General features: G+C 40.5%; 1 protein-coding gene across 5 annotated transcripts in view; it reads left to right on the top strand.

Annotated features, from left to right (window-relative positions):
- The window catches only part of TLK2 (tousled like kinase 2), a 42965-nt gene that overhangs the window by 2812 nt on the left and 18365 nt on the right, over nucleotides 1–21788 (top strand). Inside the window, exons 1-9 of one of the 5 annotated variants that reach the window (XM_026059238.1) lie at nucleotides 7–18; nucleotides 1485–1570; nucleotides 3441–3506; nucleotides 10431–10502; nucleotides 13038–13107; nucleotides 14169–14212; nucleotides 15331–15426; nucleotides 18144–18311; nucleotides 18890–18985. In XM_026059238.1, the coding sequence (XP_025915023.1) occupies nucleotides 1490–1570; nucleotides 3441–3506; nucleotides 10431–10502; nucleotides 13038–13107; nucleotides 14169–14212; nucleotides 15331–15426; nucleotides 18144–18311; nucleotides 18890–18985 (693 nt within the window). In that variant the 5' untranslated portion in view covers nucleotides 7–18; nucleotides 1485–1489. Of the gene's footprint in view, nucleotides 1–6; nucleotides 19–1481; nucleotides 1571–3440; nucleotides 3507–10430; nucleotides 10503–13037; nucleotides 13108–14168; nucleotides 14213–15330; nucleotides 15427–18143; nucleotides 18312–18889; nucleotides 18986–21788 lie in introns of those variants that run through there. The other 4 variants (XM_026059237.1, XM_026059236.1, XM_026059240.1 and 1 more) reach the window with 4 other exon arrangements.

The raw sequence follows: 21788 nt of genomic DNA, 5'->3' as shown, positions 1-21788 counted from the left end.
AGGAGTCGGAGAGGGCAGGTAGGGAATGCCATCTGCTCCCGGGAGGGGAAGGAGGGAGGGAGGGATGGATGGATGGGGGGGGACAGCTTCCAGCAGTGCCCGGGCTGGAGGCATTCCCCAGGCCCGGGGAGGCAGATGGGGCCTGTAGGGGTGGAAAAGGCTCCGGAACTTGTAGCCGTCCCCTCCCCAGGGCCACATCCTCGCTTTGGGGTGCGATTCCCTTCTGGATGGTCACCGTGTGGCCTCTCATGGAGGGGGGTGGAAAACCTCAGGCTACTTCAACATCTTCACGTTCATGGCTTGTCTGTCATTTTCCTCAGTGCACAGATTTCCTGTTTTGAAAACTAGGGCTGCTAGCTCTRGTAGGGTTTTTATTCAGATAGTGAAAATGGGGTTCCCTAATAACCACATTTGGTATTCCATTAGTTTTTAAAGCTTGTTACTGATTGGGGAGGGCATGTACAAATGCCCCCGGACTGATTGGCTTAGCCCCCCGTAAGTTAGATCTGCAGCATTTGGAGGAAACAGCAGGGACAAAATGGACAGTTAATAAAAGGAACAATTGTATCCTGCCTGTTCTAGAGGGCACTTGCTGCCCTTCAAGAACTTTCCTCATCACATATGCTCTTTATACAGCAAATCTTTATCTTCTATCTCTTTTCTCTACCTCGGTCCGGGAAATGAAACTGGAACAGACATTTCTGGAAATGATGAACTTGATTGGTGCAGTTGGGAAGATGTGATTCACAGTTATAATGAACATTGAAATTTGTCCCATTTTTTCACCGTTCAGTATTTGAATTTTACATTCTGTGATTTTAACCTGTCTATGCAACAATGCCTTTTTTTTAAAACCCTTCAGATAATGGCATCCCTTGTGTTGGATTGCCAGCTGCCCAGGTACATCCAGATGTACCTGTTACACTAAAGGTATCTGGTACTTTACTCTGTAAAGAAAGAGGTTTAAACAAGTGTTATTTTCTTCTTACAATCCCTTTCCATGCTTAGAAGAGCCAAGGCTGTTATCAGTGAAATGTGGAGTTTGGGGAGATCTAGTGTTTCAGGAACGGGCCAAAAATAAATTTTTGGTGAAGAACGTTGCTTTTTTTCCTCCTAGTCATGCAACACAGATGAAAAGCTCTGAAGCTTTTAGTCATAACACACTGCTCCCATGTTTTCCTTTAAATAAAGCATCCAGTGGGAGAATGTGACATAATTGGCTTCTTGGATTAAGAGATCTTGAAATGGCTGTTAATACAGACAGAAGATGAAACTCTCCAGCAGGGTTATAGTTTAAATACAGTAATATGGTGGCAAAGTCCTGTTATTACTGCATGGTAATTTTGTGTTTCTCTTACAAGAAAACTGTCTGTATATGGTTATGCTGCAGAATAGATGCTTTTGAGTATCATCAGTGGCACAAAATATTAAATATCTCTCCTTCTTTTGCATTGCATAATCTTAGTGTTGTTCTTCCATAGCAGCAGAAATGATGGAAGAATTGCATAGCCTGGACCCACGAAGGCAGGAACTGTTGGAGGCCAGGTTCACTGGAGTTGGTGTTGCTAAGGTGAGTATAGCACCTTTGGTAACAGGCATGACTCCTTATCCATCCTGCACAGCACTTTCATTTTTGCTTTTTTACGTTGGTAGTTTTGCTTTGCTAGCAGAATGTTTTGTTTTGATAGTTGTGTTTTCACTGCTAGTTTGCTTGAAGTATGTTTAAGAGGAATGAAAATGGGATCTCTATGAGCAGACATTCTGCCATGCGTAAGATTTTGGGTTGTAATTAAGCTCTCGAGTTGCTTCAGCTTAAGGTAGCTTGTACACCAAAAAAAAAAAGAAAAAAGAAAAAAGAAAAGGACATCTTTGTCTTTGGAAGTGGGAAACTCTTCTGTCTCTTACTTTCTCAAAGTACACATTTGAGAACCAAATTTGGCTGCTTGTCGGATACAGTTTCAAGTTTATTGTGTTCAATATAACATGTAAGCAGGGTTAATATGTTCAGGAATTTGTTCAACCAGTTCTTCTGTGTGGGTACAGTGTGCTAAACTTGTGTGCTCAGTTATATAGAACACAAATCTGTTTGAAGGTAAGCTTTCATATTTCTGTGATCCCAACCTGCTAGTAAAATCCCATCTTTGTCCTCATGTACAACTTTGTAACTGTTCAGTAGCTGCCTTGAGTAAGGCACTCAATGATAACATTGTGCGGTTGCTTGAAACGCTGGCGTTAAGCTGTTGGTTCTCCAGATGTTGTTGGTAGTGTTCATTGATAGGCTCTCTGAACAATGAAATGGTGGCAGAACTCATCTTAAACTAGGTCAGTGATAATTCGGCTTACTTTCGATGAAGGTGTTGAGTCTTGGACAACATCAAGGTAGATGGTAAAAGAGCATGTCATTGCTATATAATTTTCAGACACCTTTTAGAATTACTTCGGGAATAAACTCCGTAGATGTATTTCTTAAAAGAAAAAAATCCAAAGTTAATTACACCAAACTTGAAAGATGGTTTACTTCCAGTTCATACTTTTCTTTCTGATCTGTGCTTCAGTCAGGACTCAACCAATATTAAGTCTTGGAAGGGAGCATGAATAAGTAAAAATGTTCAGCTCTGAGGTGGTGTGATAAGGATGATTAACACTAAAAGTTTTTAAGGGATATCTACTTAAGTTAGTTCCTGAAGAGTGTGATTTTTTTGTTGTTGTTGTTTTTTCCCTGAAGACTTCTTTAATCTTAGGGCTTTTGCTAGTATAAAAGCTTATACTACATAATGTAGTAATGTTATTTTTTGAGACATGTTTTATGTAACACTACAACTTTTTTATATACTTTTTCATCTGTTTTTGCCTCTTTTCCCCTACGTACATAACTTTCACATCTTTATACCAGTATAAGTAAAGTCAAACAACTTTCTAGACTAGGTAAGACTTAGAAACATAGAAACTATCACTGCCTTAAAACAGTGCCAACATACTCAATGCTTATGAAGAACTTCAGGAACTGTTCCTTTTAAAGGAATAACTTTTGAAAGACACAGAAAAGCAAGACTTAATTATGTGTTTATATATGTTTGGAGTAGAAAGAACATGTGTTCTTTCTCTGTACAGGTGAATACTGAAAACTCATTTTTGTTATTAAAGCATATACAAATAAAAAAAGATAGCCTCATTTCTTGGAGGCCGCACGTTGAGCAAAGCTCCTGTGTTACCGAGTTTTATTTTTACCTGTTGTATGCAGTATAGTGTATTGCTTTGTATTAGTCAGTAAATTGTTAAAGTGCATTGCACTGATTTCAAACAGAGTATATATGTATTTACTTGCATACTTGCTAATTTGCAGTAGATCAGCCAACCATTTATATGACTTAGCATGACTCTACTATGTTGCAGCAAATCTTGGTTGCAGTATTAATCTCAGATACTACATTCCCTCCCAGGTTGGTGCTTCAAATTCCCTCCCTACCCCCCCAAGTCTCCGTCCGTCATGCTCCGCACTGGCATTGGTAGGTCAYTGTCTTAAAGGGAATATATTGGGAAAGCGGTGATACAGTTTGTGTGATTCTACTAAGATTGTTAGCTCTCTCCAATTAAGTGTTTAAGGAAAGCTACATAAAGTAAGTTAGTGCCATCTAGTGGGACTGGGCCTGGCACGTCCTCCTGGGATAGAAGGTATTCTATTGCTGTTTATTGCATAAAAGGAAGAAATGTCATCTTAGATGCTCTCCTATTGGGTGACTACAGCAGGCAGCTGTAACTCTGAGCTTCCTGCCTTCCACTGACTTGGTGTATCACTTAGTGTATTTGGTTAAGGTTTCTTTAATGTTTAAAAATACAGGGTGTATTTTGGGCCCGTGTAAAAACTAATGTACTAGTTTACATCCTTAATATAACTGCAGCATTTAAAGCCCATTCCCCCTCACCACATTTGCAAGAACATTTATATATGTTTCTAAGAACAAATAAGGGTGAGGTGATCAAGAATAAATTTTTAGGTTGGAAACTAGAAGGAAGCTTCTAACCATCGAAGTTATAGGATTCTGGAAGAGCCTTCCAGTAGCAATGGTAGAAGACAGAAATCCTAAACTGTTTTGGAAGCAGTTGTGTGCTGTCATCTGTAGTAGCAGGAGGCACAACCCAATGACTGAGGTCATCTGCAATCCCAAGTGCCTCAATTCTGTTGCAAGTCGGTGATGAATTTTCTTTCTTAGTGGTTGGAGAATATATTTCTCCAGAAGCTTGAAGTTAATACATGAAATCAAATGTACAAGCAAGAAATGTTTCTAGGCAACTGTTATACTCATGTGGTTCATCCAGGTCGCTAGACGGCTTCAAAAAGCCAGTGATGCTTTAGATGCCTGTTCTTGCCATATGGTCAAGTGCCATTCTTCACCAAATTCACAAAGCCAAGTCCTTGAATAAACGCATGACCATCTGACATCAACTGGTGTTCTTGCTTATTTAGCTCCCATTTATGTTTACTTGTTAGGTGAAATCTGAGCATATTCACTTGAGGTATTATTCTGACTAGTCATCTCAGATTTCTTCCTTGGGTCAGTAGGTACAGAAGACAAAATGTAGTTTGTGTTTCTCTTGATAACATTGTTTAGTTTTGTCTGTTCTCATCTCCTGCCTCTCTGCCCCCTGCCTGGGTGCTGGATTTAAGATGTCAGGCTGGTTAACTCCAAAGGATTCATGTCATTTCTAGAGACTCTTACCGGATAAGAATGGGAATAGGTAACTGTGATGGTTGAATCTATGTATTTGCACACAGTGTGCCTCAGGCTTAATGAGGGTGGATCATAACTGCATCATGTGTATCTTCTACAAGTTTGCTTTCAGAAGGTCTTCAGACTAAGTTGTGTACCCCAGTTTCTTTATATAGCTAAACTAAGAAAGCTGAAGTATTTCTAGAGAGAGGCAACCTCTGTCTGACTATGAGAATCTTGCAGATCCAGTTGACTGTGCTAGAATTGAAGTAGTATTGGTCTTGATGGTAGGTATGCTCTCCCTGACTCCCTCTGTGAGGTATCATAAAGAGGGAAATGAAAATAACCTGGGAGGTGTCATTTATGTTGCAGGACATCTGCCTCCAAAAATTGAATGTCTCATTAAAAAAAAGAAGAGCATTTACTTGTGTTACTTTGTTCTTTAACCTTCTAGGTCCTCTGTCACTCTAGAGTCTTTATAAGTAAATCAGTTCAGTAACTGCCAGTTGAATATTCTACTTTTCAACATCTTAGCAGCAAAGTTACCAAATTAAGGATCGATATATGGGAGTAGTCATGTCTTCTTTGGAGGGAAGCAGTGCTGCACAGTGATGTTCCTTAACAGGTGTCGCATGCCACCAGAAGAACTAGTTAGTAAGAGTTCTGAAACTTAGAAATGAATTTTATCAGCTACCAAAGAAAGCACCTGGACACTCCTTTTCTTTATGCCAGATACTTGAAATTTGCTTGGATGCTTCCTTGTGCGACGGTATTTGTTTCAAATGTGTTGTCTGGCTACTACAGCCCCAAAACAGTTGTCAGATTTCAGTTCTATTTCTACAACTGAGCTGATGTTTAGGGTAAGTTGCATGACACTTTGCCTGCTTTGCCGTCAGTAGAACAAAGATACTATTTTTTTCATCCTGAGAGGAGAGCTCTGGAGGCATAATGGAAGCCATGTAACTCATGTTGCAAACCTCCTTACCCATCAGACGTAGTGGAAGTTACCTGTGAGTATTTGAGAGTAGATTAACTTCTCGTGGTAAAAGACAAACCTGCGGTGCAAATGAGATTGGGATTTTATTATTAGCCATAATGTTGGTTAGTACTGAGCCTTTTTAAAAGCCCTGAAGCACAATATAACTCTCACATTTTTGAGATGCTTGAAATAAAAGTATCTTAATTAGAGCTTGCTTATGCAGTAGCACATACACTAGTGTAACTGGAACATCCTTTTGCCTTGGTGTAAGCCTCTGTGAAGCCAGCCCTAACTTGAAGTGGAATTCAAGGATTGACTTTTTCTCTTTGAACCTCACAATTTGCTACAGAATTCACAAAAGTTCAGGTCACTTTGGCTTGAGGTCATGAAGTATGTGTCCACCGTTGAGTTAGCAAGAGAGTTTTGCAAAGAATGTTCTTGTGAATCCACCTTTGTGACTCTAGCTAGGCAACTGGAATTCTTAAAATTCTCTTTCAGTGTGGGGAGTAGTCTCACCACTTTCAGTTGGACAATATGCAGCCTCTAARTTTTTGGCTAGTTGATTGTGGTCTCAATGGTCAAGAACTGCGTGTGCTGATTAGAAGGAGACTGCACAACAGGAAGGAGTTCTGGACCAGCTTGGAGGATCACTTTTGGCAGCTTGAAGAGGCTGGGGAAACACACATGTCACGTGAGGCAGTAGATAGACTTGAACAGCAACAGGTAAGGGAAGGTTGAGTCAAACTAACGTTACGGAAGACCAGATGGGAGTTATTATCAGGCTAAACTGTTTTCATTGAAATTTTAGCCACTGTGCCTTGTTTGTGGCCCTTTCCATGGCTCATGGCAAAGAGAAATGACTACCCAACTTGTGCGAGTAGACACGACTTTAAATTCTTGCCTTTGAGTTGGAGTCTTAAAAGTACCTGCTACTCTTGCATCCGCTTTCAGCATGGAGGTTTTGTTGTGCATAGGTAGATCACAGACTTGGAAGCGGCAGCTGATCAGATGAATTGCAAGGAAAAAGAATATGCCAGCTTATCTCAGAAAGAAATTCCTTGCGGAGGCAGAAGTGTGTGCTGTTCTTGTGCTTCCATTTGGTAAACACTGTAGAAACGATGGGCTTATTTCAGATGACCCACATATTTCAAATTTTTTGCTGAGCCGCATCACCATTTTTCTTAACAGGCTATACTGGATGAGTGGATTGGAAGTGCTATCAGAGTAGTGCAGTATTATCCCAAAGTAGTCAATGCTGGCAAAGCCAGATGCCAATGCAGGTGACTTATTCAGGAACAAAACTGATAAGCTCTTCCTGGAGCACGAGCTAATTGCATGATTATTATCCCCTACTACTACTACTCAAGCAACAGTCTCAGGCTGGTGTTCTTTGCCATCACTTACTTTTCCAAAATTCAGGTTCATTCTTTTAATTCCTCTTGTGTTATGACCACTTAAAATGGTATGCTAAATTAAGTGCTGAATATTTGTCCTTATGTCAGTTGCTGAGTTAAATATAAACAGCCAAGAATGATAAAAACACAAATTAGAGGGTTTTTTTAATATACACGTACACACACACATGCACATAGTTGAGGAGGGGACATCCAGATGTATAGTTTCTCACGTACCCTTTGCCTAAACCTGTTGCTATAAGCAGTTGATCTACAACGTTATGTGTGAAGCTGTAAACACCTAGCTGGATGATCAGGAAAACTTACTGTTCTTTTTGTGTTGCCTAACTACGTGAGCAGGGGTACAGCTGAGGACTGGGCCGTGCTCCTTAAACCTCCCAGGTATTGCATCTTTCTTGCTTCGGGTACAGCATGTTCTAATGAATGATTTGCTCTTGGATGGTGGAAATACCTCAAAACGATACTTTTTTGCACTCCCTGCCTGTAAGATAGGCCTAATACTTTACTGTAATACTTCAGTTTATGTTCAAGTCCCTCTTGAGGATAATCAAGGGAAAGGAAAACTCACCTCATTGGGAAATGGATCAAAACTGGTCTACAAAGAATTAATCTTGCATTTGTTCCCAGTATCATGGCACATGTGTTTATCTACAGTGAACTTGCTAGATTAGTAGACAACTGGCAAGCTGTTCTTCTCTTTCTGATTCTGTAACTCAGTTGTTAATTCCTTCTCACCCTTTCTRCTACTGCCTTGAGGTCAATTTAATGCTTTTGTTAGTTTTGTTTGTAGAAAAAGCTTTAAGCTAAAGTGAAAACAGTATATTTACTCTTCAAGAATTCAAGATCAGAATTGCGTTGCTCTTTTGCAGCTGCAAAAAATGGATTTGACTCAAATCTCTCTCTAGCTGTAAATTTCCAGCACGGAATAGTTTAGTACAGGTGGTTGCGGTACTGGAAATAAGAACAAGGTTGTGAATTTCGTATTGTGCATTTTTCTAGAACTTTACGTTCTAATCCAAATTGCGTGGATTTTTAGCATTGTAGAGGATAAAGCTGCATTTCTGAAAAAAAACTTAGGATCTTTTTTAACTATAGGTGGCCTCGCTAGCTTATTTTTCCAGTCTGTCCTGGAATGCAGGACCCTTGGGTGAAATATGGACCTTTATTAAGCCACTGTAATATCCTTTCGACCGCAGTGTTCCTGAAAAGCTCAAATGTGGCATTTTGGGAGCAGCTGTTCCTGTCATTTGCTATCCATGTGCAAAATGGAGGCAGCAAGATTGTAGCAAATGTGGAAACAACTTTCACTTTCATCTTCATCATGTCAGAGCCCCGACCTGTCTGGACGAGACCAGCGAATGCTCCGTTGTTGAGATGCTCCTGCAGCTAAGAAAGCTTTCGCGCTTGCGCAGGAGGTTAATGTCTTGAGCGTGCTGCTGAGGTTTGAGTTCATGGGAGGAAGTGAAGGATTTTAGAGGACAGCATTTGTGCAGTTTATAAACAAGCTTTTTACATGGGTGAAAAGCTTAACCTTCTGTCACCACTTGCCATAAAATCTGCTACGTTTATTATCAACGAGGCCTTCATGTGGCTGTAGTTAAGGTTAGYGTTGACACTTTTGCTGTGTTAAGTCCTATTGGCCAAGCAATAAATCTGACACAAAAAAAAAAAGTTGGACCTATAATATTTGTCAAACTTCACATCATTTTCCTTTTTTCTTTAAGGCAACTAGATTTTAAGCAGTTACATTGAGGGAAGGGTAAAGTGCCTTTCTGATCCTCAAGCTATTTCTGTGATGAGTTGAAAGGGTAAGGGGTATGGCCTAAAGAATAACATCTGCAATTTTTAAGTAATTTATTTTTAAAAGGGAATCCTAAATGTTTAGCTTCTTGAGCTGTTCAACTTATTGTTTTTTTTGCCTTGAAGTGATTAAGCCTCTCCACTTAGGAGAAACAAATTTGGTAGTTAGCACTAGGAGCGTAATACAGACAATATGAGCTAAAGCTTTACGTTGTGCAGACAGTTGCTTTGAACTGGGGCGTGGGGGGGTAGCAATAGCTAGGTTGTGTCATGAGCTTAATTTGGTGGTATTTGCCTTAAATGGGGAAGGGAAAACTGTTACCCTCGAAAGTAATCAACTATGGGATTTTTCTGTGGTGTTTAGACTTGTTCCCCACCTACCCACCCAGAAGTCTTCCGTTCAAGTGTACAATGAGAAGTGGCTTAGCCTTGAGGGAAGATTGATGGGTGGGAAGTGGTTACTGCAAAAATAAGAATGCCAAAATAGAATAAATCTTTGAGAGAAGATGCTCACAAGTTATTAATGGAGAGGTGGCTTTATCATGTCATTCTTCCTGTTAATACATTCTTTCAATACTTGTGAATCGTGTTTTTATATCTTTGTCAAATTAGTCTAGATTTCTTAAGTTAGGTCTGTGGGAGGATATTTTGTGTCAGAGCACTAGGCTAAAGCAGTGACATTGCATGATTCACTCTTCTCTTCTTTCCTTTAAAACAGATTTGATACAGGTTTTAGAAAATAACTTATAAAAATACTTTGATGCTTCAAAATGCAGGTGCGTACCTAGTAGAGCTTGCAAAGATGCAGCTAGGCTCTTCTAGGTAACCAGATACTGTTTCTGTAAATCTATTCCAGCCTCTTCATTTTGCACTTCAGCTTGGTAGGAGCAACTGCTATAGTGGTAGGTCAGTCATGGGCGCGTAAGATCGCCTAGCGAGAGAGATTCTGTCTTGTGTTAACAGTAGTAAAGCTGTCACCCATAACAACTGTCACTTGTTCATTTTCCTTGAGCTAAAAAAATGCATTAAAAAAGAAAATCAGTGGTACTGCYGGCACCTGGTAGCAGTAATAGCTGCCTTGCCAGATGGAAAATGCCTCTAAACTCATAGCCCCGGGTCAAGCAGATGGTTGCCTGAAGAGCTGAACTTTGAACTGCTACCCACCAAATCAGAAGTTTTCTTCTCAAGCTAACCATCTTAGTTCTTGATGAATGTTGCCTTTGCTTTTGGGATAAATATGGCAGTTAGTRTCTGTACCAATTTAGTACAGAAATATCATTGCAAAGACTGGATCAGTATACTGAGAAAAGACTGTCCAACTGGCAACCCAACTTCTGTCTTGCTCCAAATGACTTCTGAAGATTTTTTTTTTTTAGTCCCCCATCGTGTGTCTAGGCATTTGACCCATGCTGCTGCTGTATCTGCATGATAGAGCAGTGTAGCTAGCCCAGAGATGCAATGTTGTATAGGATGTTTCTGCCTTGTACGGAAGCTGTTTCTAACAGTTCTTGCTTGTTTTTTCACTAGGGTCCATTAAATAGTGAGTCTTCCAACCAGAGCTTGTGCAGCGTGGGTTCTCTGAGTGATAAAGAACTGGAGGTAAGCAGGCAAAAAATCCTTAATTGTAATTGGGTTTAAATTAGACGTGATTGAACTCGCAAAGTATAGAAGAAATTCAGTGAGAGTGGGTGATGGTATTCTTTGGTCAGGGCATGAAAGGGACTAGTGGAAGAATCCAGACTTCATCTAAATCCTACAGCCTTCAGAGCATGCTACAAGACCGTCCTTCCTGAAGCTTCCTGCTGTAACAGATGGATAYTACCCAAGCCCAAAAACATAGCATTCATAAGGCTCAGCTTCTGAAAATGTTTTCTGCTGCACTGTGATTTATTTGCTGGTTTTGGATACAGTTTTGGCCAGATAAAAAGCCAGAGAGCCTTAGTGGAAAAGTTTGCCTTACCTATTAAATATGTGAATTTGCAGAATCTGTACAAAGCTGAGCGCTCTTATGAACTGCTTTGTGGAAGTGTGGGGAGGTGAAAATTGATGCTTTGTCCCTGTTTAATCTCACAGCCTTAGGATTAACTATTTGAAAACACTTACTAAAGCAGCGAAATGAATTGCAGAGTTACGTTTTGCTTTAAAATTCTCTGTTAATAAAGCAACATCTCAAACTTAAATGCTTTTCCTTACAAATTTAAAGAACTTCCCACCCGCTATCGGGTAAGTTTTGGATCATATTTCCCTGTAATGCATGGCAGTACTAATATGATGTGTCTGGTGAAATTTAGTTCTTCAAGAACACAATATTTTGAACTCTATACAAGTAAGTATTGCTAATAGTGGAAGACTGAGTATTAAGTTTTAATTTACTTAATTTTTGATCAACTTCTGTAAAGTGATTTAAATTAACCAGGCTGACATAATTAAATCTACCATTCCTTGCTTTTCAGTCAGTGGCAGAGTATATAATTTCTGTTGTGCAAGTATGTGAATAGAAAAGCAACTTAAACTGAATCTCATTAAAATGCTTGCGATTCCATTGAGGCCATAATGGAGCCAATGGTGTTACTGTCACTCCAGCGTTGTTCGTGAGTTGTTTTTTAGTAAGGATTGGGAAGACTATTTCATTGACTTTGACACATACAAGAGCTGGTACCAGTCAGTCTGTAGATAGTTATGGAGTTGTCAGTCTCTTCGTTCTAGAAAGTACTTCACAGACCCAATAGCTGCCTTTGTCTTAACATCCCCCTCCATCCTTTTACCAAAATACTATCAGTGACTGCCCAACTGGTAACATGGGGCTGTAGGCATCCAGCATCCCCTGGGGACACAGCCAGGTTTAGATTTTGGCTGTGGTAGCTTTATTCTTTATATCCTATTGAAGGAGGTAGATTGATTTCTGTGCTTACTGTGTGCTAGTCCTTTGGCAGAGGTCTTTGAACAGGGTACTTTGGACTTTGGTTTCCAAAGAGCATGAAACTTAGGTTTACCACAGACTTTCTGGCCATGGCTTTCCCTCCCCCAGTGTTGTGTTCTGCACACTGTGGTTTTCTTCCTGGCCGTGGGCTACGGTTTAGTGGTGACTGAAGTGATTGTAAAGCATATAGCTTGGAAACTGTTGGGGCCCTTTGGGATAAAAGATGTTTTAAAAATGATGGCGGTGATGGAAATGACAAGATATCTTTCTTTCCTTCCAGCAACCTCAGTAAGCTGTTTCTGATGCAGTGCTTCCTAATGTTCACAGCACGCTAGGCCACATAAGTGACTCTGGTGTCAGGGAAAGCGCCACGCCAGGGCCCACTGCACTCACGTGTCTAGACTTGCTAGCCTTGTACAGACAGACAGGCCTGCCGCTTTTGGAGACATTGGCTTCCCGCCTGTGCTCTGTATTGTGCATGGGCATAAATACATCGCTGTACGGTGGTAAGCTGCCCCTCAGATCTCTGGTTGCTCGCAGATGCAGCCAGCCCTAGACTTTCCTGAGAGCAGACGAAACGCGGACTGAAGTCCAAGTGAATTACTCAGTCTGTGGCGGCGTTCTTCTGGCCGCCATCTTTCCTGGGAATCTCTTCCCTTTCTTTKTGTAAGGTTGCAGATGTGCACCAGCGGGCAGGATAGTTCTTGTAGCCATCTGCAAAGGGCTTTAGGAAAGAGCAGAGCTGCAGGCGAGATGAGTTGTCCTGATAGATTGCAAGTAGCTAGTGGACTGTAAATCTGGATGCCTCTGCTCGAACATGAAGAAGTTCTGTTGTCACTTGGGCCTCTTCTCAGCCACTTTATTTCTTTTKTACCGGTACTGTGACCACCTTGAAGCAGTCTATGCAGATACTGTGTTTGCACTTGTTCTGCTAACCATGTAGGGTAACTGGGCTACAGATGCTGGCTTATAGCAGTTGAAATAGGAAAAAAATAATCTCATTGCTAACCTTGTTCTCTCCTTTCTGCAGTGCATATATCTGAAGGTAGAAGCTATTTGAGAGCTATTGTTTCTTTAAGTACCAGTAGTAGAAACAAACGCACGAGAGAAATGAAATGGCCACTGGGGATATGGAGTAGATTATTGTGTTTTGGTATTTTCTTTAAATCTTGGAATAACTGCAGAAATGTTAATTTTGAAGTATTGTTTAACAGACTCCTGAGAAAAAACAGAATGACCAGCGGAATAGAAAAAGGAAAGCAGATGCATATGAAACCAGTCAAGGTAATCCATTCTCCTGACCCTGCTGCAGGATTTCCGAACGGTCGGTAATTTGTACGCGTTTTGCACAGTCAGTGTCCTAGGAAACTAATGGCTCTTCTCAAGGGTGTGTCAGGCAGCTTGTTATAAACTACTCCATGATGGTGTAGTTCTCTTCTGGGAGCCTTGTTATCCTCATTGGCAGGAAAACACTTGTCTTCAGCTTATTTGCACAAACTATTGCATTTTTATGGGACAAACTGCCCAAAGGCTTAATGTGGCTTCTCTGAAGTGTTGTTTTGGTCCCATGTCACTAGATATACAGCAGCCAGACTTCAAAATACAGGCTGTACTGTCTCTTTCTTGCTTTTTGAGACTTATGTCTTCCTTGTTAAGAGTGGGTTCTCACCATTACAAATAGTTGGAGAACAAGCTGTACTCAAGCATAAAGCAGGCAGTGCTGTCTTAAAGTACTAAGAAAAACCCGTAGTCTTTTAGTCAAAGTCCAAGTTCTCTAGTAAATGGGCATAGGAACAGATTTCTGGGGGTTTTTTATTCTTCCACAAGAAAGTGATAAGGATTGCGTTGACAGGACTGCTTTTACAACAATAATATAATAAGGGAAAAAGGCTAAGTTTTAATGAGCTGGTATTAAGTCCCTGCTAATTATCTCTCTAACTGTTATAGGAAAGCTTGTGAGAGATCTAGCATGGAGTCATTTACGTGAAGGCAAATGAGTAAAAGTACCCTTTACTCTGTCTTGATCTTGAAGGAAATTTTGGAGAACCTATGCAATGTTCTATGACACTAGGTGTTTTTTAAGTACTTTTGTGACTACAAATGCTGTTTGATTGGAATTGAGTTATTTAAACCATCAACTGTAAAGCCACCAAACTACAGCACAAGAGGGTCTCACTCTTCTGTTGTGCAGGAGCTTTTGTTACAACAGGTAAACTGTTGTAACTGTTGCACCTTTATGTGCAGAAAGGAGTGTCGAAGTGTAGGAGTAGTTTTTCAGAATGGCATCATGATTTCTGCACTTAAAAATACAATGATTTATTTTTCTCTGTGTTTTTCCTTTTTAGGAAAAGGCACTCCTAGAGGACATAAAATTAGTGATTATTTTGAGGTAAGTGCCTTTACGTTTTCTGAAAAATCTGTTTGAATCCGCATATACAAAATCTTTCTATAGATGGAAGTTTAATGTAACTTAGGTTGTTTATCCATCATGTTAAATAACAGCTTCAAGCCATCAATTGACTGTGTTAACCTGTATGTTTGAACTTGGTTAGGTAGAGAATCTGGGATTTTTGGAAGTTGGTTTCTAAATCARCTTTTCTTTCATCAGTTGATAAACCATTTTTATAAAAGAGCACCCATATAAGAGTAGATTTGAGCTTGATTTCCATTGGAGCCTGGATCTCGGATGAAGATATTGAACCTCTTTTTGTGCAGGCCTATTGTGATAAAGATCCAATGCTGCAAAGGAACRTACCTGCAAAGTCCTGTCGATTTGAGTAGGAAGTTGTTTACAAAATTGCCTGTGTAGAGGTAGCTTGCTATGAGAGGCTGATGCCACACTGGAAATACAGACCCCAAAACAGTGATGGATGCTCTAAAGATCAATATTCTTTTTATTGCATAATCTCTGAAGTCTTTTTTTAAAGTCTGCACAAACTAGAGCTCTGTCTTTAATTTTTGGTAAGTGTGGTGCACTGTGCAGTGCGGGAACGTAGGAATTTCCTTACCAGTTAGAACAGTGGTCCAGCTGCATATGTATCCTGTCTTTGACAGTAACTGGTACCGATGCTTCAATGAAAGGTGTATACCTTTTCCCAGTCCGTGGCACATAATTAAATATATCTGCGCATAGCGGAGGGGCTTCCTAATTCTGTACAGTTAGTGATTGGTTTGTCTGCAAGCACATGGGTTTATATCTTTTGGTCTTAAAATGAAAAATGTACTTAATGCAAATGTGAATGTTTAGCTATCTGAAGTACTCACTTTTGCTGTTGTGATGAACACCATTGCTCATCCGTGTTTTTTTCTTTTCCTTTCTTTTTGAAAAGCAATGCATTGAAATTTTAAGTTTTTCCTCTTGCATTGTTTTCAGATTGTTTAAATGGGTCCCTAGGGCCTGTAAGACTTCATTTTTAAGATTAATGTGTTGCTTCTTTCTCTATTAGATTTGCTTAAATAGAGTATCTCTGTGGAGTTACTGATGATCAAATATTTTCTTTTGGCCAGTTTGCTGGGGGAAGTGGCCCAGGAACCAGTCCTGGCAGAAGCGTGCCGCCTGTCGCCAGATCTTCACCACAGCATTCCTTATCCAATCCCTTACCGGTAAGTATTTTCCTTGGGGACAGAGCTTGTGGCATGTCATTGATTAGGCTGGTGACTGTGCTTCAGAGGGTAATAAAAGGTTCTGAACGGGGAAGGAGGTTCTCCTGGTGAGTGATTTGATTTCTTGTTATTTTTATATATGTGAATTTTTTAAATCTGATGCAGGGTTGTGGCAGCAAAGCCAGGCATCTAGGACCCTGTAACAGTTGTTAGTCCAGCAGTAAATGATCTTGCATGCTTTAAGCTCAGATACTCATATTAACATTTTTAATTGTGGTTACAGTTATGTTGCTGTTCCTAATAAAAGGTGGAACTAATATATTTGCTGTTTGATTATCTTGTGCTCCCCAGCAGCTCTTGAGTTTTTCCATGGAATTGGACTGTGTTGTGTGTTTGTATAGCACTAGTACAATGATGCGTCGATCTTGATTGGGCCCTTTGGGACTACTGAAAAGCATTCATACCATAATTATACTGGGAAGATCTTTTACGTCATGCCTGTGTGTATGTGATTTGTGAGGACTATTAGCAAAAACTTGCAAAGAGATGTGTGTTTATGCACATCGACTGCTATTTTTTTTGTTACATCAATTCCATTTTGCTATCTGAGCATTTCTGCAAGATCTGAATGTGAATGAATAACCTGTATTTTTAAGCCATTTTAGCACAAAGCAGCTAAAGAAATTTCTTTAAACTAGTTAAGCAATGTTTGAAGTCTCTAGTTTTGAACATTGCCTGGGCCTCTCTTTAAAATTTGTCAGCATTTGTGGAGTGTCACAGGAGCCTAGAGCATTATGGGAAAGGTTAGTATTCCAAAACCAAATGCAAAGTCTTTACTGATTACATTATTCTGAAGAGACCTTTGCACAGTTCCTGAATGTGTACTGAACTGAATCCCAGCACTGAATGCTCTGCTCAGAATCCAGTATATGTTAACTAGATTTTGGAAGCTTTGCAGTACTTTAAGGGAGAGCTTCTGATATGCTTCTAGATATTTTTGATGTTTGTGAAAATTAAAATATATCTGGCTATTTGAACGGCCCTTCCCCTGCCTTACATTAATTCACTAATACTCCTCCTTAAAGAGAAGTCAATGAAAGAAAAAACATCTCTGAATGTTGCAGGTGAGTGATGTATTAGGGACAGTTCTTTATTCCGTAGATGGCATATCCTTCAAGTGTTTATAATGGGACTATAGTTGATTCTCTCGTTGGTTTGCTTCTTTTGCAGTTCTGTAAACTGAGTAGGTAAAAGTTTGAGCAGAACACATCTCATGTAGTCAAGACTGATGTTACAGTTAGTTTCAGGTGTGTCAGTTTGTCTCTTTCCTTATGCAGGTATTCTTTTTTTCTTATCTTCTTTCTGTCCTTTACTCTTGCAGCTCAACTTTTACCGTTTGCATATTCATAATGGAAACTATGTGCATTTGCAAGATCAGTCCTCCTCTTACAAACTGAATATCAACAGTTTGAGATAAGTCCAAAAATAAGGGAGGGGAAACAGTAAAAATTGGAGTTAAATATTTGAGCATCTTATCCATTATAGAGATTAGTATGGTCTAGGAAGAGAGCAGTGTGTTAAAATGTCTTTAACGGTGAAACAGACCTCCAAGCCTATGAACCAAGCTCTACTGTACTTTCTTCAGTCAGAACTTGCAGGGGAGTTGTAACGTCTTCAGGATGTTACTTCTTGTCTTCAAATCTCTTGACTGATTTGAATTGCTTTGCTTCTGCTTTGAGTAGAAGAGAACTACAGGTCAGCCTTCAGGCTCTTGCAAGGTCACTGTCATATACAAGCGTTCTGTTGGGGAAGAAAGTTTGCTCTTGACATTTCTAGTGTTAGCCAGAAAATATGCTTCATGTCGCAATTCAAGTTTTAAGAAAAACGGAACCTTGACTTGACTATTTACTTGCTACGTGGCATATGCTTGGCCCACGGTTACAGCTTGGGAAGAGTTAGATGAGTATTACCCAGACTGCTAAATTGTAGGGGGTGATGGGCTGGGTTTTAAAGTAAGGACAAAGGGGTTCCGAGTGTTGTAATCAGTGCAGCTCAGATTATTCTTGCTCTTATTGAACACAATTCCTGTATCACAGTTGGAAAATGAGTTTACTGCCCAAGGAAGTAGCTGGCCCTTTTGGATGCTATGCATCCCCTAAAGATTTTGGGAAAACATTAGTTCTTATCTTGCAGGAGACTGGTCCCTGCTTTTGTGGCAAAAATGAGGTTACCGTGATGTCTGGGTTCTAGACATGGCTAGACTCCTGCCATTGAGCAGTTGTGACTCAGTTTACTTCGCCAAGTAACCAAACCCATTGTGACATTGGCTATTTTAAAATGAGTCCTTAAAAAAACATCGAGTATTTTAACTTTGAATGCATTGATCAGAGTCACAATGTACTAAGAATCTTGCATCTCCAACTTTTTTTGCCCCACTGGGTCCAAAATACATGCAGTTGCAAAGGAAAGGCATGTGCAAGGAATTCCGTCCTGTGTATTCATTTGTTACTTTTTTTTTCTTACTGTTGTTAACTTCATCTCCTTTTTGACATCTGCCATTGGAATGATCACTCCAGGAGTCCTGTTTGAGTTATCAGATCCTCACCATGCTGCCTGCCCATTCCTGAGCTGCTGCTTCGCTGACAACAGTTTTGGCAGAGCCAGAGAATCGCTTAGGGGAAAAAAAGTTCATTGTATTTTTTTTGACTGTGTTACAGCGGCGAGTGGAGCAGCCGCTGTATGGGGTAGACGGCACCACAGCAAAGGAACCGCAGGAGGAACACTCTGCTCTGCCAACGCTGATGTCGGTGATGCTGGCGAAACAGCGGCTAGAGAATGAGCAGCTGGCACAGAGGGGAGGTGGCCTCTGTTTTACTTTTGTCTCGGTGAGCAGCTCTGAAAAGATTTGAATCCCAGGGGATGTGTCTAGCTAAGGGATGGGACATTTGAAGCTTTTCAGCTCAAAGACAGTGGTTCAAGTGCAGCCTGGTTTATTGATGATCAAGTCTACCATCTTATGGTAAGTTCATCTTCCTTGTGAAGAGTTCTAGGTCCCAGGCTTTGCTTGTTTAATAAAATGATATGAGGTTTAAGTTAACTATTCAAAATGTTGTGTAGAACAAAATAATAGCATCTGAGAGGCTAAACTGATGGAAGCAACAGAGCAAATGAATAGAGTACAGTCTTGCTTTGAGAACTGTTTGTTTTGGCTTAACTTAATCTCAGCTGACATGAATTATATTAGGTTTTTAAAATCTTTGTCTTCTAGCAGGTTGGGCCAGACTTCTTGAAAGAAACTGACTCTTTGTTTTAATGAACTAAATTTCTAAAGCGTTCTTAAATCTTAATGTAAAAGTATYGTATGAAGGCCAAACTGCACCTCCCATGTAAGATAAGTGTATCTGCATGGGCGCTCACAGTCATGTCAAGGAGCACATAACAATACATTAACTTTCTTTTGCAGGCCCAGCAAGGCAGCCCATCTTCTACGGGATCAGGGAACACTGAGCATTCCTGCGCTTCCCAAAAACAGATTTCCATCCAGCACAAACAGTCACAGGTATAGCTCACTAGACAATATGTCTCTTGAATGTGAGATATAAGCTCAATCTAGTTTATCTTCCACACCACAGGATGCCACTTGTAGTAGACGTAATTGTTCCAATTACTGTTCTTTTCACCAGAAACCAGTCTGTAACTCTGCTGGTTGAAGTGAATGGCTCTGAACTTTGTTCTTTATCCTGTGAAGGATGCTTTTCTGTTGCTGCTATTGAAGCTTGCTTAATCTGTTACTGAGGCTTTTCTGTGTCAGTAGGGTGGGCAGTTCTTTGGCTGCATGAGAATATCTTCATGAGAGGAATGCCTTGGATGGCTCTGTCCATTGCACTTGGGTTGCATCCGGAATGTTCTTCCTCTCCTTRTAACTGAAGACATAAATGGAAGTGGTTGTAATGATCACTCAGGTTTCCTTTCAAGGGGTGGATCATGGGTGCGTTCACACTGCCTACAGTACAAATATTCATAGTCTGAGCTAGAGTCAAGAAGAGGAATAGCTCTTTCAACTGTATTACTGTCTTTTTGATGCCCTTTAATCTGTTACCAGTTGTCTTGTGATTTTTATGGCAAGATTTACTTTTAGCTGTGTCATCTTCATCTGTTGTTTATAAGGGCATTCAGCTTCATCTGCAATGTATCTTGCTCGTTTCTTCTCCAAGCCTGCTTTTAATCTTGTTTTGATTTTTTTTTTTTTTTTTTTCGTCCCTGATTTCTCTGTGACTGACCCTTCCCTTGAGTGCTTTTTAAACTGTCAGTTCTGTCAGTCGTTTTCTCACATCCGTCTGTTTCAGAGATGATTTTGTTGGTGGGGGAAGTTCATTCTCCATTTACCCAGCAGGTGGTACAAGTTCTTTGCACATGAAGAACAGCAATTGTACCTCTGGSGACATTACTAGCTAAAATCTGGGCCTTGTCATGTCACTAGGGTCACATCTGTTGTCTGTATTGTTCAAGCCCTGGTCTGTCTGTCTGAAGAAGATTCCTATTTCTTGCTAGTACGTGGAGAAGTCTTGTGCTAGAAGGGTGCCGTGACTCAAGAACCTCCAGGAATACCTYTCAGATTTCTCTCTCTGCTGTCCCAACACCACTGTTTATAACAGTGATCCCAGTTGGGGTGAGCAAGATGGTTTATTCTCTCCTGCTCGTAACATGCCCACRGGGTCCATCTTTCTTGAAAAGGGTGACACGCTATCTAAGCATGCTTTCTGCTGATGCTCAGCTTCGTGGTATGCTCCAGAGGACTAGATGCTTGCATAAGAACAAAGACTCCAGGTAGATGCTTGCCTGCGTGATGAGGACATGTATACATTCTCTTTTTTCCCTTCCCAACCTAGTTGGAGTTCATAGGGGAAAAGAAATATCTTCAGTGATTCCCAACTTGAATCACTTTTGACGATGCCAAAAGCAAGTCAGCGCGAGTGTGATGTCCTTAGCATTTTCAGACAGTGCTAGGGCCCTCTAAATGTTCTGAGGCAAGGTGAGTTGTGGTGAAAGCTCCATGAATGTAAAAGCACACATCCTGCAGCATGACTTCATCTCACAGARTGCAAGCATGTTCGTGCATTTGACAGACGGACATAACAGTCACTTACTAAAGAATCCTCCTGCTGCTTGGCTGAGTGCATGCAGCCTAGATTTCCAACAGGCAGCCTTTTTGTTGCCGTCAGTGACAAGAGTTTTTGTCACAAGTGCTTCCTCTGTAGGCTGCCAGGAAGCATAAACCAAATGAAGGCACAAGTGAGGTGACCTYCCCAGGCCTCCTCTTTGTCTTTTGGAATTTAGGCTCATCTTGCTTGATGTGCAATGCTGGCAGGGATTTTTTTTGGTCTTTCCCGTACTGGGAGTACATAGAGTAGCAACAGAGTTCAGTCCACCAGCTTTTTCTCTTATTTCATGGTGTTAGTTTCCAGGCAAACCTGAAATTTGGAGAACTGTTAGATAACAGCTCTGCAGGTAAGTCTCTGCTCAGAACCAGGATCTCTTCTCAGAACAAAGATAGTTGCCTGCTAGCCAAAAATACAAAATCCGTATATGCAACCATGGAGTGAGATTCCCTTGTGATTACTTGGTTTTTTTAGATGTTATGTTTGTGTACACCCTAATTTCTTCGCCTCACCCTCCACCATTAATTGGAATTCTGAGTTTGAAATATTCTTATTTCTAGAGAGGATAGTGTACATGTCTTCTGACCTCTGTTCTCAGGTATAACTCTTTTCATTGGGTAAAGGTGTTCGAAATGTGCTGCACCCTGTAATATTTTCCAAATAAGTTTCACTCAAGAACTGTAAAACTCTTCTGCCTAGTGGGCACTAATACATCAGTTAGAAACAAAGACTTGTGCCTAGTACTTTGGCTGTTAATCTGTTACCGTATTCTAAAATGAGAACCTGCGTCTGCTGGCAAGACGTCTTCAAAGCCTGTAGCTAGTGTCTTTTGTCTAGCAAGCAGTTGTCTATGCACCTTGAAGGTCTCATAAATTTGATAATGCAACTTAGGGACAGGGAGCTGGGTTTCTTTCCTAAGCCTTTCTTATACAAACTTTTTTGCACTGCAGGAAAGGATATTGTGTGTCAGAGACTGTCAAGGACTGGGTAGAACTCGGCTGTAAAGCCAAAATTTGCAGGATGAGAGGGATATTGCAGTATGTTACATGTTAACAGCAGTATGTTACATGTTAACAGTTTTTGTTCCCCACAGTAGACTTTTAGGCCTTTGTGCTAGCTGAGTGAACTGCTCATGCTAGAAAAGCCCGTCATGCAATAAGTAAATGAAGAAGGGAGCAAGACCTTCCCTGAACTTCTAGGATG

Source organism: Apteryx rowi, unplaced genomic scaffold (assembly GCF_003343035.1).
Source record: "Apteryx rowi isolate R43461 unplaced genomic scaffold, aptRow1 scaffold_154, whole genome shotgun sequence".
NCBI classification, from domain to species: Eukaryota; Metazoa; Chordata; class Aves; order Apterygiformes; family Apterygidae; genus Apteryx; species Apteryx rowi.
Note: the sequence above shows the minus strand (reverse complement) of the source record. Positions and strands in the feature narration are given on the sequence as shown.